This window comes from Natrix helvetica, assembly GCF_964273705.1.
Source record: "Natrix helvetica genome assembly, chromosome: 3".
NCBI classification, from domain to species: Eukaryota; Metazoa; Chordata; class Lepidosauria; order Squamata; family Natricidae; genus Natrix; species Natrix helvetica.
This window is the reverse complement of record NC_138549.1, coordinates 48,786,920-48,811,788: the sequence shown is the minus strand read 5'-3', so window position 1 is coordinate 48,811,788 and position 24,869 is coordinate 48,786,920. Positions and strand designations below refer to the sequence as shown.

The following is a 24,869-nucleotide window of genomic DNA, read 5'->3' as shown; positions in this document are numbered from 1 at the left end:
CCAAAATATCTCTCAACTGAATTCTGTAACCAAGATTTACTTGAAAGGATCAAGAAAGGTTTTATTAGTGGAAAGATGGAAAAAGCTATCTCTAGAATATCAGTGGAAAAATCTTTCTTTTTTATTTTTTTTAATATTTTTAATTTTTAATTTTCAAAACAAACACAACACATAAAATCTTCCTTCTTTACATACTGTAGAAAGCGTCTCAGTTGGTTACAAAAGGCTTTCGTGCATCTCTTCCACAGTCATCAAGCATAATTCATATTAATTCAAGTATTTTAACTCAGATATTTATACATATTACCATCATCATACCTCCATTTTCATTTGACTATTATTGTTTAAACGTCCTTCATCATAACATTAAATCTTGGTATAAGATTTAATACATAACCACATACTGGCATTTCATTTACTATTTCTAAAATCCTCCAATAACACTGAATCCTTATGTCTTATTTTAGCTAAACATCCATAATCTTTAGTAACAAAATTTTCTAATCCTACTTTGCAAATCACTGTTTACAATTTACATCCAGTTTCCTTACGTTGTACCATACATACATACATACATACACACACACACACACACACACACACACATATTTGACTATATCCTGTATCATAACATTTCCCCCCTAATAATCAAGACTTAACTGAATCTAACTTAGTTCTTTTTTATTAACCTTTATATATAATCCAAAAGGATTTCTAATCTTCCTTTCATGGGTACCATTCAATATTCATATCCAATTATTACTTATCATAACACTACACATTGTATACATTATTATCATTATCAATTATTTATTTAAGTATATCTATTGTGACTAAATTTCACTAAGTTTAACTAGTTTTAAATTATACACTTCCATCTATCAACCTGTATCTTTCCAGTAGCAAAACAGTCTCATGTCTTCTGCCATTTGTGGTGTCAGTCCTCTAATCATCTTCTTAATCAAATTTGTATGGACTCCTCTTAGCAACTCCTTGCTTATAAAATCTCTCATGTAATTTCGATGCCCTTCTGCTGTTTCCTTAATCAGCTTATCTTTGATTGTCAGTAGTATTATCAATGATGTTGCTAATAAATTTTTTCTCTTTAAATCCATAAATTCTTTTGTTTTTCTTCTTCTGTGTCTTGCCATCTGGGGTAGAGTTCCCCTCCATTTAATTCCTCTTTCAGTATTCCACTCTTTCCATTTCCAGAAACAAACCAATCACCATAAATATCAGCAAATTTAATTTCTTTATGGTCATTTTCCTCTTCAGTTTTTAGGATTCTAACCTCCACTTTTTCCATTTGATAAACATCTCCAATTTCTTCCTCATATTTTACTGTTAGATGCTCTAAGTCTCCAAGTTCTTCTCTGTCCTCTCAAATGTGCTTGATAATTTCTGAATTTCTAAGAATATCTTTTGCAGACTTAAAACCTTTTTCTGCTGTTGAAATTGTTCCATTATCTCCAGCTAACAAACACTGCTGCTCTAGCTTGGAAGGTTTTTACACGATTAAGCATAGATTCACAATAAAGTTTTATTTTCACCTTTCTCTGGTTGAAGATATACTTCAAAGGGACATCTGTGTGCTTTTCTTCTTATCACTCTCTATAAACAAGCAGTGAGACCTTGAAGTGCCAAGCCAGGATAATCAGTAAAAAAGTAAAAGTGTTTCGTTTCCAATGCACAAACCTCCAGCTTCTGAGTAGCAGTGTTGTTATAATTTTCTTTGTTTCTTTTTGTATCTTGTATTTCAAGTTTAAAAAAAAGTCTGATTCTTGAATGAGTTAGAAAAACACCCACAGTAATGAAAGAGGAGAATTTTAGCCTATAGGTTACAAAGAATAATAAAAGGAAAAAAATAGAATAAAACTTAATCCATTTGTTTTAAAAGGCTTGCATAAATTCCATCCATGAACATAGCATTTAAAAAGTAAGATAACCCACTGTCCAAAACCATTCCAAACTTAATCCCGCCGCTTATTTCTTCTGTTCTCCAATTTAAATTAATTTTAAGTTTTTTATAGTCAGTCTCTTTTAAAATGGTAAAAATTCCTCACCAGCTGGAAACACTTTGTCTTTCTGTGTCCTTCCGTTTTGGAGCCGCCCCGACTTCATGAGCCTTGGCTGGATTTTTGTCGCTGGCTTGAAGAACTTCTCTTGCATCGATCACGGACTTTGCGATGTCCCTGAGATCAGCAAGACGTATTCTTCCTGTTCACCGTCTCTGCGGGATGGTTTAGGTCCGATTGGACCACCCAGCGGCAAAAGTATCGGCTGTGATCTCGGAGCATCGAGACAGCACGTCTGTATCGTCGCAACGTTGTCTCATCCTCTCAGTGGAAAAATCTTTCTGAGGAAATCATAGAGGTTCTTTCATTTAATTTTAAAAGAGGAGTTAAAGAGGAGTGTATATGAATTATATTATAATTACCTCAATTCTTTGTTATTTTAAAATATGTTTTTTTCTGTTTAATTTTTTTCAAGCATTGTTAAAAATTTAAATTAAGTCCATGCCATGCCAAAAAGCAACTTGGAAATAATTTGATCGGTAATATTAATAAAAAAGGAAAAACTAAAAAAACTACAGTATATCAGAAAATACATTTCAGCATGTATGCTTGTGTGGTTTGTTCAAAGTTGTTTTAACTTCAGAGGGACTAATTGTCTTGATATTCTAAAAGGGAATTTGGGACTCAATGGATAGCAGAATAGTTGAAGAGGCTTTCTATGAAAAACTGAGGCTGGAAGAATTAGAAAAATATAAAAATCTTAAAATATTGAGAGTATACACAATCACTAATTTTAACATCTTATGTGAATATTCAGAAAGTCTGAAGATTTATTTATTTATTAAATTTATATGCCATCAAACTCCTCGATAAGGTGACTCAAATCAGAATGCTACATAGAACAAAAGTTATTGCCTTCCTCAAAGCATGTACAAGTAGTCCTTGAGTTACAATAGTTCATTTAGTGACTGTTTGAAGTTACAACAGCACTGAAAAAGTGACTTATGACCGTTTTTCACACTTATGACTGTTGCAACATCCCTGTGACCATGTGATCAAAATTTGGCCACTTTGCAACTAATTCAAATTTATGATGATTTTAGTGTCCCTACAACCATCATAATGGTTGTAGGGACACTTGATTACTTTTTGCGACCTTTTGACAAGCAAAGTCAATGGGGAAGTCAGATTCATTTAACAACTGTGTTACTAGTTTAACAACTGCCGTGATTCATTTAACAACTGTGACACTTAACAAATGTCTCGCTTAGCAATAGAAAGTTTGGGCTCAATTTTGATTGTAAGTCAAAGACTACCTGTATATGACAAAATATAAGGTTAATTGGACAGAGGCGTAAGTGCTTTACTTCAAACAGCTTTTCTTTGAATGTTTCTTGACAGAAAGCCAGGATGAACTGGACCAGTACATAAACAGCATGTTACAGAGTACTGCTCTGAAATCATACTTGCCTCCACTCAGAAAAGGCACAGGCTCATCCTACGTGTTCAGTGCTGCTCATTCTACTAGAGAAATACTATCAATCATGGCCAAGGCTAAGGGACTGGATGTTCCAAGTAAGTTTTTATAACACTAAAAACTATACTATTTAACAGATGGAATGCCTGTAAATGCTGACATCTTGCTACTGCAAAAATCTGTCATCTCACATGAAATATTTTAGTAAGATTACAGCACATTTTACAAAAAAACAGAGGCTTTATTTTCAGGTATCTGTAGAAATAGTTAATAGAACAGACACTATCATGATACATACTTATCGGGAAATTTGCCCAGGTGGTCACAAATGGTTAGAAAAAAGTATTGCTGTTAAGTACAAACAGAAATAAGAATCCAACATTTGGTTGGAGGTCTTGACGAGGATAATCTGAAAAGATGAGCAAATTAAGGGTCTAGAAAATAAAAAGGAAGTATTTAAGCTCCAAGCATTTGTAGACAACCTGGTGTTTATTATGGAAAAACCATAGCGGTCTGGTATGAGGCTAATGGAAATACTGGGAGAATATGGGGAAGTAGTCGGTTTGAGGGTAAATAAAGAAAAAACTAAGATGTTAGTGAAAAATATGACAAATGGGCAGAAAAATGAATTGGTTGAAAGAATAAACATTCAAATAGCAAAGAAAGTGAGATATTTAGGAATACAATTAACGGTGAGATGCGTACCACTCAAAGCAGATAATTACAATAAACTATGAATTATGAATTGTTAAAATTTAAAAGTAAAGGGAAGATCAGAACAAAATTGAGTGCAAACTATAACAATTCCTGGTTCAGTATTTGGGAAATTATATGGCTCTCTTAGTACATAAAACTGCCATGATTTACCACTTTGAGAAAGCCAAAACCAAATGAACCTTTAGACTTGGCACTCCTTGGCTCCTTTTCCTTTTCTCTTTAGTAGTTATTTCATTCCAGGTTCCTTGAATCTGTTTTGCCCTGAGGAGAGAATGCGAGTTATAATAAAATTTGGGAAATATAACATGTAAAATTTAAAAAGCAAATATCAGTTTAGAATTTGTTATGAATCAGAGTTTCTAGTCTGAATAACATGTTAGATTAGAAACTGTGACAGTAAGCTAAGCACATTAAAGTCCCAGCCAAATGTGCTGCTTTGTACATTCTTATATGACATATGGGCATGAAATAATATGGGCATATGTAAGATTTCATACATTTAGAGATTAACATGTTGGATATTATTAAATATGGTGATACAGGGATATTCTCATGTTTTCTGGATTTGAACACAAGTGTTAGAATATTTTTACTCTAGGCAGAAGAATATTGATAATAATCTAAATAGAAGTTACAGATATGTATAACCAAACTTTGATTCTTCTAACCTTTCCTTTTTATGAAAATGTACTTTAGAAATGACAATATATTCTCCATAATGGTGGAGATAGCATCCAGGAATGGGTTTATTCCGACTGTCATCCAATCAGACTGAGTCTGAAAGCTGTGATGACACGCCTCCTCTGGTAGCTCCTCCCAGCTTTTAGACTCAGTCTATTTTGGAACTAGACATGTTTTTCTCCTCTCTTCCATTCTAGGATAATTAATAGCTATCTTTCATCACAATACTACAAAGGCTCATTTTGGAGGCTGGCTCCCTTTGACATCAAGTAAGAGCAGCCTCTCTGTCTGGTGAGAAGGGCTGAAGGCCGCAAGGCGGCATTTTGGCTAACAGCCGACATAGGGCAGCACCCATGAGCAACGCTCCAGAACGCTGACCCCACGACCACCACCATCAGCAGCGGTCCCAACATAGGCTAGGGGTATTGCTCACGAGTTTTTACTCTGCAGCTCTAGCCCCAGACCTCGACAAACAGCAGGCACCACTTTAATTACCTCAGAGTGATGGGCTCCATTGTGAAGCGACACTGAACAACAGGCATCATTTTAAAGCAGTGACAGAGTGTCGGGCACCATTTTGAAGCAGCGCTCAGGAAGGTGAGAGACTCACCACTGCATGGAGCCATTTATAACCCTTGACCCTGAGCAGATACACAGCACCTTTTTACAAGCCATTTGGGGGGTCAATTAGAAGAAGGGCAGCACGAGTGAGATCCCGTTGGGCGCACTTACATGAGGCGACTAAACATGGCAGCTGTCATTTTGGGGAACTCAGCCATTGTGACTGAAACCCCTCAGATCGCCTCCCCTCATGGAGAGGAGACAGCAGGTATCTTGGGATCGAGGCCTGCTAGAAAGAGAGTTACCTCTGAGTCACAGTTTAAGGGGCACTACAGAATGGCTTCTAAGGCCATGGAGCGGGCTGAAGGCTGGTGTCAAAGGGCCTTGGACCACAAATTTGCAAAGGTCCAAAAGGAAGCAGCTAGGAGGGCTGCCGATCAACGGCCCACAGGGCAGGTCAGCCCACACCCTTTACATTGCAGCCATTAGAGCTACCTTGCACTTGCGACAGCCCCCAGCAGGCAGCAATGTCACTGGACAGTGAGGAGGAGCTGCCTTCTCCTTCTGTCTCCCATTACCTGGAAGAAGGCGGGAGTTTATCTAACTCTCCACCAGACCATAGATCTCCATCGAACAGGGAGCAGCAAGTCAGACATAGGATCTCCAATGCAGAGGCCACCTTCACTCTTACTGCAGCAGGTCTCCACACTCAGGAGCCAGCTGTGGTTATACCTCCTCCCAACATGGCGCCCATCATCTCTGAGGCCATTAGGCAAGGGATTGCTGCTGGATTGCAACACAGAGCTACTTCTGAGGCTCAGGTCACTTGTTCATGGGGAGGCCCGGGAATCTCAGAGGTTCATGCCCCTCCAGAGCACCTTCCTTCTGTATCTCCCAGTCAGGCTTCACTGTCAGGAGAGGAGGAAGCACGCAGGGACTCAGACCTGTTGGATGACGAGGGCTTAATCCCCGACTAATCTGCCTATGTGGGCCTCTTCCAGCCCTCCCTATTCAAGTCCTTCCTGTTTAAGGAAGGCTGCCAATATGGGATTCAGTTAATCTAGACAGGAGGCCGCAACTGGGTCAGCAGACCAGATGGATTCTCTCTTCTCAGAGCCTGCTATAGAGAGGGAAGTGGTTCCATCTCCTAGGTTATTCCTGGATGTGGTGCTCCTCGGGGTCGTGTCCCTTTCCAAACAATCAGGACAAACGGCTCTTAATAATGGCCTGGATTTAGCTAAGGCCCTAGAGGTCCCCATAGTCAATGCCCCTGTGGTAGCCCTGTCTGCTTCTTCTGTCATGATGGGTTGCCTGAGGAGGCCTTCCATCTGGAGGATAAAAGAACGGAACAGACCTTGGTCAAAGGCCACCAGGCCGCCGCCTGGACAGTAAAAGCTTCCACGGTATCCTCCTCCTTCAACAGAGCTTCATTGCTTGTTTGGGAATTCCCTATAAACCCTCCTGATTGAATCCAGGGACAAATGCAAGATTTTGCTATTTCTTTATCAGCATACTGAGGCTCACCTCCCACACTATTTTCGAAGCTCACCCCTTCAAGGGTCGGACGGGGGATTCAGTTCCACAGAGACAATTCCCCCCTCCCCCAGGCAGGGTCAGCAGCAGGACAGGGAAGGTAGGAGCAGCCAGCACTTCCTACCCAAGAGATCCTTCAGAGGTGGGGGATGTCAGGGTGTGAATTCCGCCCTGTAAATTAATGAGGTATGGATCTTGGCATATCCTTGAAGCATACTTTTGAAATAACCAAAATAAACCTGAGGCATATTTTAAGAAAAACATTTTATTGTAAATAAAGTAAAAATACAAACTTACTAACTAAATAATTACATCTTGGCAGAGTTCCTGTCTGCCTTGGCAGACGTACAAAGGAAGAAAGTAAAGATGAAGGTATGGAATGTATGACATGCGCAGTGAATCATTGCTGATAAGAGACAGTTCATTCTGCCGTATAACCCAGAATGTAGGCACAGCTGGCAAACCAAATAAACGCAGTGACACCCCTTCTTTTGCCAGTTGAGCGGACATCATCAAAATCATCAAATAAGGCACATCTTCTTCCGCAGATACTCATGTTGAGCTGTTGGAAGCGGTTTGTTGAGCATATCAGCAATTTGATCACCTGTAGATACATATTGCAATTTAACAAAACCTTGTTTAACTAATTGCTTTGTGTATTGATAACGAATGTCAATGAGTCTGGACCTAGAACCTGTGAAATGTGACTCAGAAATATAAACCACCGATTCATTATCTTCCATCACAGTGATTGGTCGAATCGAATGTGCTATCTGTGATCAAAGCATCAAACCATGTTAGAGAATTACTTGCATCTGAAACACAAGCATATTCAGCTTCATTAGATGAACACGAAACAAAATTCTGTTTTCTCACTTGCCAGTAAACAGGACAACCATTTAGGAACATCATGCAACCTGAAGTACTTTTGCGTGATTTCTTATCACTTGCCCAATCAGAATCTGTATAACAACATAATTCTGCATAATCAGTATGTGTTGGTTCTAGCAATAACTTCATGTGTTTAGTGTGCTTCAGGTATTTCAATAACTTCTTAACGCATGTCCAATGAAATTGTTTTGCCTTACCTACGTGTCGAGATAAGAGATTAACACTAAGTGCAATGTCGGGTCTGGTCCAACTACTAATGTCGGGTCTGGTCCAACTACTAATGTATAACAGTGACCCAATGACTGAACGATAAAGTGTTTGATCTTCGAACTCAGGATTGACCATGTTTTGCATCATTGCAATGTGTTAAGTTGTGACAATCTGTTTGCATGGGTGTCTTCGTTGTGTTAGCATCTTTCATGTTGCAATGATGCAAAATGTGGTCAATTTTCTCCTCTTGTGAAAGACTAAACCCCTTCTGTGTTTTGTCAATCTGAACACCTAAGTAAGTGCTAATATGACCTAAAGATTTCAGTGTGAAGTATCTCTGCAAACTTTTAGCAAAAATCCCACTCATTTTCTTATTTGGACCAATATAAACAATATCATCAACATAAGCAAGAATTATCTCATATGCATTGTTAGATCTTTTTGTGAACACGCACTCATTAGTTTCGGACTTAATAAAGCCCATTGAATTTAGTTTGTCAGTAAGACATAAGTACCACATTAAACCTGACTGTTTCAGACCATAAAGACTTTTGTTTAGGAACCAGGTATCCCCTTCTTGCTGTCGGAATCCTGGAGGACCTCTCACATAGATCTCTTCATCTAAGTCAGCATGTAGATAAGCCGTGTCCACATCAAACTGGAAAACTTCTAAACCAAGAATAGTTGCAGTGGTTAAAGCAATTTTTACACTCTCAGTTCTGACTGTCGGTGAGTAAGTGTTTGTGTAGTCCTCAGGATAACATTGAGCGAAACCCTGAGCTACAAGTCTGGCTTTGTATAATGACTCACCATTTGGTTTCTTTTTGATTCTGTAGACCCATCGAGTGCCAATGACTTTTTTGTTTGCTGGAGGTTTTGCAGGTGTAAATACATTAAGTTTCTTTAAACTGTCCATTTCATCCTTCATTGCCTGATACCATTTGTCTTGCTCTGAATCAGGAAGCTGCTTGATTTGTGTAAACGTATCAGGAGGAAGTGTAACATTGCAAATCAAAGGCAAGGGTGTTTTTGTCAGTTGCCACGAATATCGCTGTGGAGGAATTCCTTTTGTGATCCTCTTGGAACGTCTCGGAACAACAGTCCATTCTTCTTCTGCTTCGTCCTCGTCCTCACATTCGTCGCTAGCATCAGCATCTGCGGCTCGCGAAGACGGAACTTCAGGTTCTGAAGAACTGGTAGAAGGAATATCTGCCTGTGAATCTTGGTCATCAGGCGTTGTGGCATCTGCAACATCATATCTAGGAAAATAAACTCCAGGATCATTGGAATGAATCCTGGACCAGTCAATATCTTCCTCAAAATTAGCAGATTGTGAAATCACAATTACATGTTTAGGGTCAATAAATTTGCTCCATTTTGAATTATCATCAATACCCATAAATCTCAGTCTCTTTGCTGCTGGACCTCCTTTTCTTCTCTGAGCTAAGGGAATGTTCACCATAGCGTATGAACCAGAAATGTGGAGGTTCTTGAGATCAGGCTTGTAGCCATACATCATGAAGAAAGGAGTTTGATTTATTACACTGCTCCAAGTACGGTTGACAATGTAATTTGCATATTTGATAGCTTCACCCCAGTATATGTTACTGAGATTGGCATCTTCTAGAAGACAACGCATCATGGCTTGTAGAACCCCTTGTCTTCGTTCTGCGACTCCGTTATGAGCCGGTGTGTACGGAGCGGATGTCTGATGAAGAATTCCATTCTTACGCATCCAGTCCTGGAAACGCTGAGACATGAATTCGGCACCATGGTCTCTCTGGATTCTGGCGATGCGAACTTGGTATTGGGTAGAAACAAATGCTGCAAAGTCTTTAAAGATCTGAAAGGTCTCAGATTTCTCTTTCATAGGATATACAAATCCATATCTAGAATGATTATCAACAATTGTTAGAAAATACTTTTTACCACCAATTGTTGGTGGAAAAGGACCCACTATGTCAGTGTGTACCAAATCAAAAATGCGTGTTGACAGGCGTGTAGCGTGTTTGGGAATGGCTGCTGCTTTGGATTTAGCTTTCCTGCAAACTGCACAATCCAAAAACACCTTACACCCCTTTAGATCCAAACCTTTGCGAACTCCAGCATTTTCCTAAGAACACAGAAACTGGCGTGCCCCAATCTTCTATGCCACTTGTGGATACACCTGGAATGCAAAGGTTTACCAGTTAGTGAATTTTCAACGTTAACAGTTTCATGAGGAACCTCAGGCTTGCTCTGAGCAATCTGCTTCCTTATTTTCTGTTTGTTGGCTTTAGGAGCCTTTGGAGTAGCAACAGGATCTCTCTCTGAAGTAACTCTCTCTGGGCCTGTGCTCTCCTCTTTTGGAGTTTGTATACTTGCCTGTGCTTGCGGTTTAGGTTTTGGCTTTATGTAATAAACACCACCAATTAGCATGGTTTCAGCAACAATATCTCCATTTTTAACTATGTAACTTGCTTTTTTGAGGTGGTGAACCTGGAACTTTAACATTCTAGACAAGTGACTTTGACTAAGCAAATTACTGGTTGCTGAAGGTATGTAATAAACCTCAGGGATGAATGTATCGAGCTCTTCAACGTAAACAGTTCCTTTTCCCATGACCTTACAAGGATGATTGGAGAAAGAATAAAGCTCATGTAGATCGGATTCTGGCTCGTGCATCTCTGTGAAAAGTTCCTTTCTGTAATTGATGTGCAAAGCTGCGCCACTATCCAAAGTCCACAAAAGCCGTCTGTCGTACTCTGGATCAGGTTGTGGATCGTTGGTTAAGGCCAATGTGGTGAGTGGAGCTTGTGGATCATGACTTGGACCACAACGACCTTGTCTTCTGCATCTACCTCTGCCTCTGGAGTCTGTTCCTCTGGGCTGGTATGTGACGGGAGCTGGAACTCGTTGGGGACAATCCCGGGTGTCATGCCCCCAGTACTTCACAGATATCCAACTTGGGATTTGTCCAAGGTGCTGAACTCCCTCACTGAGGCTCCCTTTGAACCCTTGAGGACAACCTGCCTACGCTACCTTACCTTTAAGATGGCGTTCCTGGTGGCCGTCACATCGGCCAGGCGGCTGTCGGAGCTGGCAGCCCTGTCGGTGACAACAAGACCACTGTGTGTTCCATTTGGACAGGGTGGTGTTGTGGCTGGACCCATCCTTCGTTCCGAAGGTAAACACATGGTTCCGCAGAGCCCAGGAGCTTGTGCTGCCAAACCTCTGCCCTGAACCAATCCATCATCTAAAGCGGAAGTGGCACACGCTAGACATACAGAGGGCCCTCCACATTTACATCAGGAGGACCTCTTCTCTGAGACACACAGAATCCTTATTGATCTCATTTCAACCTGACATGATGGGCAACAAGGTGAATCCATCTTCTTTGGGCCGTTGGATCACGGCCTGCATTGCAAAAACCTATGAATCACAGGCATTACCAACGTCAAGACTTATTATCACCCACTCTACCAGGAGTGCAGCCACGACTGAGGCATGGGCAACGCAGGCTTCGATTGAAGGTACCTGTCGAGCCGCCACCTGGGCCTCTCCGTCCCTGTTTATCTGCCATTACAAGTTGGACAGCTTCACCTCGTCAGAAACTGCCTTTGGTTCTACAAAGAGTACACACAGCTCAGGGGACTTTGGACCGGACAATGGTCCACCCATAAGGACAAGCCAGGCTTTGGTATGTCCCATTCCTGGATTCTGTCTCCACCACTATGGAGAATGGTCTTACCTGATACGCCCGTTCTCTGGGAGGTAGAGATAGCATCCAGTCCCACCCAGATGTGTGTCCGGCCCTGGGTCTGAGAGGACACCTTTCTTCACCATCCCACGTCAGTGTGCAGCGACTCCTTCATCAAAAGCTGGGAGGAGCTACCAGAGGAAGTGTGTCATCACAGTTTACAGACTCAGTCCGATTGGATGGCAGATGGAGTAAACCCATTCCTGGATGCTGTCTCCACCTCCCAGAGAACGGGCATATAAGGTAAGACCAATGCCCATTCTTCCCTTTCAATATTACAAACTACTCCATAACAAACCAGCTTTTCTTCCAAATGGTATTTGGAGTTCGTTTAAACTAATTTGCTTATATTGCCTAACTGAGCGTCAGTATCATTTATATTTTGATTTTCAGCAGCATTTAGATTTGTACAGTAACAGATCTGTAAAATCGCTTTATATAATTTTTTTCCAGATGTTTCAATGTCCTTGCCTACAAAGGTTTTAAACACTCACCGGAAATCTCTGAACCTAGTTGACTCCCCTCATCCACAAGTGGACCAAGTAAGCAGTTCTATTATTTCGTTTTGGAAAATATTGTACTTACTCATTATATAAATTACTATAATTCATTTATCAAAGTCAAAGATGTACAATTAGAACAAAGATAGAGTTTCACACAATCAGCTGTAAGTTTAAATTTAATGGCTTTAAGAAAGGATAGGATGGGAAAATGTCTGTTTGATAAACTACTTTATGTTTTGATTATATCTTCTTTCCCTAACCCAACCCAAACATGGGATCTAATCATACAAAAATAGTGAGGTAGCCCTTGACCCCAAATGGGAACCACTTTTGCTAGGTAGCTTTATGTGACATTTGAGTGCCATTTTGTGAATGCATAAGTAACAGATAGTCAGAATGGTGATTAATCATTCTGATTATCATTATTTATACTAAAATATGAGTGAAACCAAATAAAATTATTATGCCAATTACTGGTCAGTTAATAATATGTTAAGAACTGTTATTTGATGCTAGCTATTGGAATTTGGCAATAATATTGGAGGTTGTTAAGAATCAAATACAGACATACAGCCTTTACATTGTACATCTCTGCTATTTTGAAACTTGTATTTCATAACTTATGTGCTATTATGTCTTAACTGACTGTAACACTTGCCAATGTTTATTTTCTAAAATCTAACTCTAGTCTTACCGTGTTTCCCCGAAAATACAACCTGTCCTGAAACTAAAGCCTTGCCACATTTTTCGCGTGGGCAAAAATATAAGCCCACCCCCGAAAATAAACCCTCTGGACAACCCCACCCCCTCCGGCCAGGCAGAGCACCGCTCACTGACCTAGTGTTATCCCGAAAGCGCCAAGTCGCAGGAGCCGGGGGGGGGAGCGCTCACGTTGCTTGCCGCCTTGGGGAGTGGCATTCTGTCTGGCCAGAGGGGAGAGTTGCCGGGCGGCTACTTCCTTGTGAACTGGCTCCCGAAGAGCCGGGCACAGCCTCAGGGGCGAAGCAGCCATGAGGTAACCATGCTCACGAGCAGCCGCCCGGCAAATCCCCTCTCCAGCCGGGAAGAGCGCCATTCACTGACCTAGGGGGTATCCCTAAAGTGCCAATCCATGTGGTGCTCTGCCCATCCCCCAGCTCCCGCGGCTGGGCACATTCGGGATACCCCCTAGGTCAGTGCATGGAGCTCTGCCCGGCTGGAGAAGGGGGTTGCGCGAGCACCTGTTCCGCCCGCAGCTTCACCAAGCCCTTGCACAGCTCTCCCAGGCCACAGCCACTGGCCGCTGCTGCCCGCCGCCACCCGCTGCTGCCCCGCTCCGAGCATAACTTCCAAACTCCAAAACTCGGGGCCGAGTCTTCCAGCATCGGCCGCTCTAGGAGTGCTCTCTGTGGTGGGCCGACTGCTGGAAGACTCTGTCTGGAAGACTCTGTCCGGAAGACTCTCTGTCCAGCAGCCGGCCCACCATAGAGAGCACTCCTAGAGCGGCTGATGCTGGAAAACTCAGTAGATTTTTGTTCTTTACTTCGATTAATAGATGTTCTTGACTTTCTTTTAAATAATCAGAAATTGACCATGCAATGCTTTTTTCTGCCAACTTTCCATTCTTGATTTTATCACATCTTTTCTGTATTCTTGTTTCATCTGTTGGGCCTTCAGTAGATTTTTGTTCTTTACTTCGATTAATAGATGTTCTTGACTTTCTTTTAAATAATCAGCCAGTGCATGTTTTTCTTCAACTATTTGCTTTACTTGTAATAATCCTCTGCCACCTGATTTTCGGGGCAGGTATAGTCTATCAGTGTCACTGCGTGAATGTAAACTGTAGTGCATTGTCATTAGTTTCCTGGTTTTTCGGTCCAAAATGTCCAAATCAGCTTGTGTCCAGTTAACTATACCAGCTGTGTATCTTATAACTGGTATTGCCCAGGTATTTATGGCCTTGATTGTATTTCCACCATTTAATTTAGATTTTAAAATTTTCCTAACTCTGTTGGTGTACTCTCTCCTGACAATAGTTTTTACTTCTCCATGTTTGATGTTATCCAACTGCAGAATGCCTAAGTATTTGTAGGCTTCATTTTCATTGCATTTAATTAGTTGGCCATTGGGCATTTTAATTCCCTCACACGCAGTGATTTTGCCCCTTTTTATGGATACAGTGGCACATTTTTCTATGCCAAACTGCATTGTTTTATTATTTATATTTATATTATTTATATTATTATTATTATTATTATTATTATTATTATTATTATTATTATTATTATTATTATTATTATTATTATTATTATTATTATTATTATTACTTTGCACTGCCTTGAAAGTACTCATGGCTAATGTTCTACCATATATCCTTATATGTTCTCCTTTTGACTTTTGTCATTTTGTTTGCTTTTGGGGGTGTGTGAATAATTTTTTATTTTATTTGGAAAATTAAGGCAAACTAAAAACTCTTTAAAAATGGTGTGTGCTTTGTTTTGATTAATAGGAATATAAGACTGCTCTTCATTTGCCCAAAGATGCTCATGGTGATTTGGATTGTGAGAAATTAATTGGGCAGCTAACAGAATGTCCTACTTTACATGACCAGGCTGATATATTATACATCTTATATCTAATAAAGTAAGTTTTCTTTTATGTTCTGTAGGCAGTTCTTAATTTATTTTTGAAAATGATGTTCCAGAAAACTAAATATTCAGCTGTACTAATTTTTACTTGAGGTTGCCATTTGTTTGTATCCTGCTTGAAATTCTAATCTTGAAATTACTGTTAATATTGTTTATTTTACTTCTATCTAACAATGCAATGTCCAGTTAACAATGTCCTGGACTTATGACCGATTACCTCCATTTCCTCAGCCAGGTGAGTCCCAGGACTAGTGGCCATTCCATTCCGAGTGTCACAATAAATGTGAGTCTCTCATCATGAGTCCCCATGGCTATGTCTAGAGGTTCTGTGGCAAAAGTTGCTGGCTCCCCCCGCCCCCGTGACTGATCCAAATAACTGGCAAAATGCTATGGGTTTTTTTTAGCTTCTGCAGGTGGATGCCCAGTTTCCCCACCAGAGTTAGGCTAATTAAGCACTGGGTGCACCCTGAGTCCAAAAGAGCTGAGAGTTTTACTCTTCCCCCCCCCCCCCGGGCTGGGGATGTCTAGTCTTAGGGCCAGTGTGAGCAGTTCGATTGGTTCGTTTACCAGAGGGTCATCTTCAGGGTTGCTTTTGGAGAGGCCTGGTCCTTCCCTTGGTGGTGCCAGAGTTCCTTTTCCCGATTTTGCGAGGGGGTGAAACTCCACGGCCTCTCCACTTCTTAGTGACGTGTATTTTCCACGGGGGCTGGTTTTCACGGGCTTTCTGCCTGATGGGTGTTCAGGTTTCTGGGCAGGGGTTTTCGAACAGCACTCAGCTGCTTTCCACACTTGAAACAGGGCAACGATCTTGGTGCAAGGGCAATTTGTGGCTTGGATGCTTCTTGTTTCCCCTGGGGTAGGGATCTCTTCCAGGCTTTTCCTGCTCAGTACTGGTTCCTGGCCAGGTCAATCTCCACCATTTCAGCTAGGATGTACCATTCATCTAGACAGTTTGGAGCTCCTTTGGCTAGGCAGACCTGGTAGTCATTTAGACCATCTTTAAACCAGCTCACCAGGATGTCTTCTGGCTAGTCTACCCTGCAGGTGAGGTCTTGGAATTCTTCGTTGTATTCGGCCACGAGCTGGTGACCCTGTTTTACTGTTCTAATGCAATAGCGGGCTTTTCGTTCCACCATGGGATTGTCAAACTGGCAGTGAAGAGCCATCATAAAATGGTTTAAATTTCTCAGCTTGGGGGTGTTGGCATTCTGGAGGCTCATCATCCATCGGGCCACCCCCGCTTCCAGGACCAGGGTGACGACTTGGACTCGAGCATCCTGGGTTTGGAAATCCCGGCCATACCCTTGCATGTATGTGAGGACATGCAACAGGAAGAACCCTAGTTGTTGTGGGTCACCATCATACTTCACTCCCAAAGGTGGGGGGGTCTTCCTTTCCAGTTGCGGTGCTCTGGGCTGATTGGGGACGTTCGCAGGAGCCGGCACTGCACAGGGCAGGTTTGGTGGAGGAGCTGTCTCTCCTGCAGCGTCGTTGGCTGGGTCTGCGGCCACTGGATCTGGAGTGGTGGTTCTGGCTCCATCAGATGCCGTTGCAGCCTCGCTCCCCACCTCTGGCTATGATCTAGCTCCCCCGGACTATGAGATTCTCAAAGCTTCCATCATGACTCTCATGACATGTCTCTTGAGTCAATCATTCCCATCTGGTTCCTCAGTCAGTTCTTATTGGTCTGACAAGGCTTCCACCTGACGTTTTTAGCCCAATTGTTGGCTGCTGTGGGTGAGGGTGACTCCTCTGTTTCTGCCATCCAAGTTGTCTTTCTTCCCCACTATGATCAAACACCTGGGCTTTGTGGAGTCTTCCAACACGGCTTCGATGTGTTTGATGGGATAGATAGAGCTGGCATCTGGATGGGTGGTGATAGAGATCTCCCCCCAGCATTCAGCCTCTCCTTGCTCACCGCTTTGTTCGGACATTAATTGCAGGGTCCTCTCTGTAGAGCAAATTTATTTCTCTTGGTTGACTGCTTTTGCAGATCCTGCTTTATGTAAGGTCTGCCTCTCCTCTTTGTTCAATAAAGCACAAACTCTTGAAACGTCAGTATTTCAAAAGAAAATTTTTATTGAAAAGAAAGTGATTGCAAGACAAAAGCAAAGCAGGTCTAAGTTCCCCTTAGGCAATTCCGTTAGGATAAAGGCGTTAGAAACCCCTCCCCTCAGTCTGATGTTGAATGAGCCAATCCACAGGTGCGAAGGTGTTGTGAAAATTGCTGTCTTGGGAAGGAGATAAGGAACTGTTCCCAGGCGCTTCTTTCAGGAGGCTTCAGAATGGAGACAAACAGATTGTCCTCCCCCCTTACACATTCCCCAAAGGGAAGCACAGGGCAGATAGGTGTCAGGGCAAGGGTTATAAACTAAGGAGCTACAGGATATGTAGGAAACAGGAAGATGGCAATAAGCAAATAAATGGACCCAGGTCCCTCTTCCCACAGAAATGGCAGTATCACAATAGGGATCTGGCACATGCCTTTAAAGGCATAAAACTCTTCATGCAAAAGTCTTTTGAGCAAAGATAAAGAAAATGCACAAGTGCTTGTTTAATTTTGAAACAGTAGAGATATTTAACAACTGCCTTGGATAGCAACTGTTTGCAGATACCGTGGTGATAAATAGTAATCAAAATCATTTTTTGACCAGTAAGCACATTCACAGTATCGGAAGCCTTCAGCGTGAAACTATGGTATGATCTGGTGGGAGGATTCTAATCAACTAATTAAGGTTGCAGAGTGAGCTTGTTAACTTGCTCTTAGCACTTTTTAGGGACATGGTGCAATACCGGACGGACGGACGAATGGACAACAACACAACTTAGGAAGATACAGTTTATTTAAGTAATTTCTCCACCCTGTGAGGCAAAAAAAAGGCGGGGGGAGGGGAGAGAAATGGATCAGGCACAGGTAACCCGTGTTTTAACAGCCAAAATTGAGCCAAATTTCTATTGATAAGTGAGACAGTTATTAAGTGAATTTTGCCCCATTTTACAATCTTTCTTGCTACAGTTGTTAAGTGAATCATTGCAGTTATGAAGTTAGTAACACAGTTGCTAAGTGAATTGGGCTTCCCCATTGACTTTGCTTGTCAAAAGGTCACAAAAGGGGATCATGGTCTAGGACATTGCAACATTATAAATATGAGTCAGTTAATAACAGTCTGAATTTTGGTCACATGACCATGAGGACTTGCAATGATCATAAGTGTGAAAATGGTTCTAAGTTACATTTTCAGTACCATTGTAACTTCAAACAGTCACTAAATGAACTGTTGTGAGGACTACCTGTACAAGAAAATACAGAGTGTTAACACAGAGATCTTTCTCCCTCCCTCCATCTCTCTGGATTCACATAGCAGCCATGTTGATTAGCATCCATTTTCCCAGAACCAATTGAGTCAGTAAACAAGGACTACCTGTAATTCTGTTACCTTCATTGAATTTTTAAGATCTTAAATCAAGAATTGCTTTTGGGGACTTTTAGAAGCACTTTGGGAAGCTAAATGTAAAAATACTGATTAATTTCTAATTTTATACAAGTTTTCATGTATATATTTGTATTGAAATTATAGTTTTGAGAGTTGAATTTCAGACTGGAATTTTTACTTATTTCTGGCAATTTAATCAGGACTGATACACCTACAGCCCATGGCAGGCATGTCCAACCCGTGGCCCACTGACTACATGCAGCCTCACAAGATCATAAACTTTTAACATTATCATGTGATTTATATACCTTAACTATATAATATATTTTATATGTAACCCATTCCTTTTCACTCAATACGGCCCACCCAAACCAAAATGTTGGACCTCCGTGACTTACAATATCCCACTTTCCTTTAAAAAAAATAACTAAGGACATATAATCATCATGATACTTTTTGTTTTGAAAGAGGTCTTGATTGGGAAACACAGCTCTATGGCCAGTCTGGAGTTACAGTTCATTGCCTCCTCAACGAACTGTACAGCAAAGCAGGTGTAAACCAAGAATGGGGGCTCATCCGCTATATTTCTGGCATATTAAAAAAGAAAGTTGAAGTCCTGGCTGAGGTATGGATCAAACAAATTCTTTCCATTTCAGTTTCTCTCAACCTTGAAAAGCAATTTTTAAAAAAGATTACCCATGTAGCATGCAGTCAAGTCCTATAGAAAATCCCTGTTCAAATGGTCAGTAGTAGTTATTTTCTTTGGGGTTTGGTTTGCTCTGAAACACTTGTCTCTGAGATAAAAACAGCTCTTATTCTCCTGGCCTTCCAAAAACTTATGAAGCCTGGTTATTCTAGAAGGCATGTGGAATTGAAGTACTATAGAACTTGTAGTGTCATAAATATTACAATCTTTATAGCATTTACCATAATTATATGTTGGATTTCTGTATGATGTTGTAATTTTATATTGGCTGCAAGTGATTCTTTTGTACACCACTAGTTTGGACTGGTTTATAGATTCATAACCATTATATTTATTTATTTATCTGGATATTAGTATACATCCATATCCTTTAAGCCAGAGAAATAATATCAGCACTGTTAATACAAGATTTATGCTGTATGACATAAGCTCTGTGCAGTTATTTGGCTGCATGTGAATTCAAATAACTTTCTTAAAATATGGGTGCCCATCAGTGGTGGGTTCCTGCCGGATCGCACCGGATCGCGCGCTCCCTTTCGGCGCTGAACCCGGAAGTACGGTCTTGCCCCGCCCCTGGCGACGGGACGACGCTTGCCTGCGGTCCACCAGCTCGGCTGGAACCGGAGACGTTTCCTCAGCGGAGCGCCTGAAAGGGACGCAGGCTCAGCCTGCCAGGCTGCCACCGCTCCACTGAAGACATTGCTGAGCAGAGAAACGTCTGCGGTCCCAGCCGAGCTGGTGGAGCGCAGGCAAGCGTCGTCCTGTCGCCAGGGGTGGGGCAAGAACGTACTTCCGGGTTTAGCGCCGAAAGGGAGCGCGCGATCTGGTGCGATCCGGCAGGAACCCACCACTGGTGCCCATGTAGTTTCTCCATAATGACCTAGCATACTGACCTGCCTTTTAGATCATTCCAGTTGTAAGCTCCCAAAGTATGTTTGAACACTGATTTTCCAGATGCAACATCATCTGAGAAGCTCACATTAGTAGAGCTTGCTTCTCACTTGCAAGGGAACAGATAAGCGTGTTTCTCTGCATTCTTCTCTAGTAGGTCTAACTATGAAGAACAAAAATCCTTCATTTGGTTGCTGCCTTTGCTGAACCTCCCTTCAAAACATTGAGAGATAATCTTATTGTGTTTTTCTATATCAGATTCAGATGTAGAAGAATATGGCTTTGGTCTTCACATTGACATTAGTGATATGGAATGACTAAATCAATTTTTCAAAATTTAAGTGTAATGCAGTTGCTATATATTTACTACCTTGAACTTTCTTCTTTCCTTTCTTGTGTGTAAGTCCTGTACAGATCTTTTATCCCACCAGAAGCAACTTACAGTTGGCCTCCCACCTGAGCCTCGTGAAAAAACAATTACAGCGTATGTGAACCACTCTATCTTAAATCAATGTCTTATTTTTCATACTTCTTGATAGCTTTATGATAAGATTTTTAGAAAATATTTTTAGTGGTAGAAGTATGAATTGGGAAGCATGAGTCATGTCTGAGATCATACAGTATCTTAGCTAGTTTGCTAAAATAATAGCAAAAATAGTCCTTTTCATTAGCAACACCACTGTTGTGGCTTGATGATCAAGGAAAAGCTTTGAATGAATGGAACCATTTTTTCCCAATTATATGTAACTGAGTACAAAATAAATTCTAGAAAAGGAGGATTTTTTTCAATACATTCTACAGTTTAAAATTTATTAAACTGTCCTGGTAATCAGGAACAATTATGAATTCAAAACAAGTAAGTCATTGGTGGAGATAGGGAAAGATTCTCATTCTGCAAGTTTACTTTTCTCCAATTTTGGGTTTCATAAAGCCAGGCTTTCTTTTACAAGCCATTTAGAGGATAAAAAATATTGAAACCAAGCAACCAAGTCTGCCCCACTAGTCTTCCAATAAAAATTACAATTTAATAATTTAAGGCTACGCTACTGAAAAGTCTTCTTGAAAAATAGACGTAGAGGCACTGACAGATTTTTGCTTATGCTTTTAATTAAATTCAATTTCTGTAGGCCTTTGCCTCCTGAGAAGCTGATCAAACTAATATATGAAGCCAGTGGCCAGGATATCAGCATTGCAGTCCTTACACAGGTAATATGAAAAGAAAACCTTGCTAATCTTTTTAAAGAAATTATTTTATTATTGCCAGTGTGTATCATGTGTGATAGAGGCCTCTAAAATCAATTCTTCTCTTCCCCAACCTTGGCAGGAAATTATAGTGTACCTGGCCATGTATGTCCGGTCACAACCTAGTCTCTTTGCAGAAATGCTCAGACTCCGCATTGGGCTCATTATTCAAGTGATGGCAACAGAACTTGCTCGCAGCTTGAATTGTTCGGGTAAGGTTACTTTCTCTTTCTTATTACTCTGAAATAAAAGAGGAGATTCTGAGTATATTTCAGAGATGAGAAGGTAAATGGCAATAGCAAATTTGCATATAATAAGTATAGTGAAAAGGGAGTAAAACATAATGGAGGAAATAGATAAAGAACTTCCAGACAAGGCAGGAGAAGATTGTGGGTAAAGGCAGAAGTGGGATTCAGCCAGTTCGGATCAGTTCAGGCAAACCGGTTGTTAAGATTTTGCACAGTTCAGAGAACTGGCTAATCGCACCACTGGCTGGCCCCTCCCCCCGCCCCTCCCTTTATCTCACCTTTATCTTGCCTCGACCGCCTTGGCTGACGCCTAGAATCATGCCCACGGCGTAGCTCCTGCTGCTGCCTGGTTCCCTTGCTTGCCTCGACCACGTGGCCCAGCTGATCTCTGCCTGGTGAGCCTTCCTTTGCTTCTTGCCCAGCTGCCTCCTGTCTAAGGGCTTTCTGTCCCCCACAGTCACCCGCCCTTTGTTTGATGCAATTTGGCAAGTGGGGCGGGGAAGAAAGGATGTTCCTGTCTTCCGAGTCGACTGGCTTCTTCCAGGAAGCTCTTGCTCTGCCTTATGGTGTAAGTTGTCAAAGACGAAGTTTTTGTGGGCAGAAACGTTTTCCCTACCCACCACTGCCCAGATGCCCCCTCTTTCCCCAAATTCCCCAGGCATTTCTTTGCCTACCTGATTTCCAGCTGCATCTCATTTCTTGCCGTCATGTGCAGGGAAACAAAAGTTTGTGGGACTATAAAAAAATTCAATCAATCAATTCCAACTTCTCGGGGGGAAAAAAGATCTCGTGAAGTTGGGATTGATTGAGTGAATATTTTTTAAAGTCCCACAAACGTTTCTTTCTTTGCACACAAGAAATGTGAGAAATGCAGCGGAGCTGGAAATTAGGTAGGCAAAGAAATGCAGAACAAAACAGCCTCATCATGTCGTGCTGTCTCCTGCCAAGCACGCCCAGCTGTACATGGCCTTTTCTTCTCCTGCGCCATTTCCTACTGTTTCCCGCTTGCCTCTCCCCCAGGGAGGCAGGGGTGGGTTCCTGCCAGTTCTAACCTCTTCTATAGAAGAGGTTCCACAAATCTACAGTGCTGTTTAGAACCGGTTCCAGCTCCCTCCCCCCGCCTGTCCGTACATCATCAAGATGAAGAGCGAGATGAGGAATTCTGGGAGTTGAAGTCCACAAGTCTTAAAGCTGTCAAGTTTGAGCACCCCTGGGTTTTTTTTCTAAAGGGTTAGGGGTGCAAGGGTCTTGTAACTTGATAGCTTTAAGACTTGTGTGCTTCAAATGCCAGAGTTTCTGAGGCAACATTTTGGTTGCTAAGCAAGAGCGTTGTTAAGTGAGTTTCACCACATTTTACAATTTGGCCATGCCCACCCAGTCACATGACTGGCAAGCCACTCCCACCTGGTCACATGGCCGGCAAGCCACTCCTACCTGGCCACATGGCCGGAAAGCCACTCCCACAAAGCAGGCCACACCTACAGAAGAGGTTCTAAAAAAATTTGAAACCCACCATTGCAGGGAGGCCTCTTGCCCGTGCTGTCTGGGAGGCAGGCTGCTTGTGCATGCCATTTCCTACTGTTTCCTGCTGTTTCCCTCTTGCCTCCAGTTGCTGGCTGAATGTGCCTCACCCTCTCCCCTCCCAGGCCTCTTGCCGATGAGTTTCCGGCACTTCTCCTTGTAGCACTGAGCTCCTTGGCTTTTGAAATCCAGCACTGCTTCTCTGGCTGTCAAGCCCGAGCAGCTGATCCAAGAGTGCTGGATTTCAAAAACCAAGGAGCTCAGTGCTACAAGGAAAAGAAGTGCCAGGAAGCCATCAGCAAGTATCATAGGGTGTTGCTGGAGCTGAAGGGGCTGTTGCTGGCCCAGGAGGACTCCAAGGACGCCACCTCCTCCACAGGGGCTACCGGCCTGGACAAGTCTTACAACATCTTGGCAGGTACGGCAGTCACTTTGGGCTTTTTTGGCTCCAGGGTAGGTGGGAAGGTGGGTGGAGAATGGTGAGCGGGGAACGGAAGATTAATTTTTTTGATAGATTAGAAAATAATATGAGGGACTTTTGGGAAGAAAGCCCTGCATATTTGTGGTGTTGGAATGGATTATATGTCAACTCCTAGTGACCCTATAGAGTGTTGGAATTAAGCTCTTGGAAACTTTTGGAAGTATTCACTTTTGGTGACTGAAAGCAAAGGGTATTTAATGGCAGTACATTAGAAGTACCTTAGAACTGAAAGCAACTATTTTTGGTGACAATGCTTTTAAAAAATAAAAATATTGGACCCTGTTTCCATACAGTTACTTTATACTGTATTTTGTCATGTGATAACTTTTCCTACAAACTGTTCATGTTGACTATTTTGATAGGCTCTCTAAATTTGCAGAAAGAGTCCCCTCAGAAGGGTGGATTTGCAGTATTAAAAAAGAAGACAGAATGGTGATTTAATGACTACTGGATCTCTATATGCTCTACCAATTACAGTGGGGCAAAAAAGTATTTATTCAACCACCAATTGTGCAAGTTCTCCCACTTAAAAAGATGAGAGAGGCCTGTAATTGGCATCATAGGTAGACCTCAACTGTGAGAGACAAAATGTAAAAAAAAAGACCAAACAATCACATTGGCTGATTTGGAAATAATTTATTTGCAAATTATGGTGGAAAATAAGTATTTGGTCACCTACAAACAAGCAAGATTTCTGGCTCTCACAGACCTGTACCTTCTTCTTTAGGAGGCTCCTCTGTCCTGCACTCATTACCTGTATCAATGGCACCCGTTCGAACTTGTCATCAGTATAAAAGACACCTGTCCACAACCTCAAACAGTCACACTCCAAACTCCACTATGGTGAAGACCAAAGAGCTGTCAAAGGACACCAGAAACAAAATTGTAGACCTGCACCAGGCTGGGAAGACTGAACCTGCAATAGGCAAGCAGCTTGGTGTGAACAAATCAATTGTGGGAGCAATAATTAGATAATGGAAGACATACAACACCACTGATAATCTCCCTCGATCTGGGGCTCCACGCAAGATCTCACCCCATGGGCTCAAAATGATCCCAAGAACGGTGAGCAAAAATCCCAGGATCACACGGGGGGACCTAGTGAATGACCTGCAGAGAGCTGGGACCAACGTAACAAAGGCTACCATCAGTAACACACTACGCCGCCAGGGACTCAGATCCTGCAGTGCCAGACGTGTCCCCCTGCTTAAGTCAGTCCATGTCCGGGCCCATCTGAAGTTTGCTAGAGAGCATTTGAATGATCCAGAAGAGGATTGGGAGAATGTCATATGGTCAGATGAAACCAAAATAGAACTGTTTGGTAGAAACACAACTCGTCGTGTTTGGAGGAGAGAGAATGCTGAGTTGCATCCAAAGAACACCATACCTACT

General features: G+C 41.9%; 1 protein-coding gene across 10 annotated transcripts in view; it reads left to right on the top strand.

Annotated features, from left to right (window-relative positions):
- PHKA2 (phosphorylase kinase regulatory subunit alpha 2) overlaps window positions 1–24,869 on the top strand; it is a 142,266-nt gene that overhangs the window by 65,866 nt on the left and 51,531 nt on the right. For all 10 annotated transcript variants that reach the window (XR_014175110.1, XR_014175111.1, XM_081949547.1 and 7 more), the window contains exons 20-26: window positions 3,417–3,590; window positions 12,278–12,366; window positions 14,816–14,949; window positions 18,857–19,013; window positions 20,390–20,469; window positions 21,113–21,191; window positions 21,310–21,439. Coding sequence is in view for 8 of the 10 variants with exons in the window: in XM_081949547.1 (XP_081805673.1) it covers window positions 3,417–3,590; window positions 12,278–12,366; window positions 14,816–14,949; window positions 18,857–19,013; window positions 20,390–20,469; window positions 21,113–21,191; window positions 21,310–21,439 (843 nt within the window). In the remaining 2 variants the exon portion in view is untranslated. The remainder of the gene's footprint in view (window positions 1–3,416; window positions 3,591–12,277; window positions 12,367–14,815; window positions 14,950–18,856; window positions 19,014–20,389; window positions 20,470–21,112; window positions 21,192–21,309; window positions 21,440–24,869) is intronic.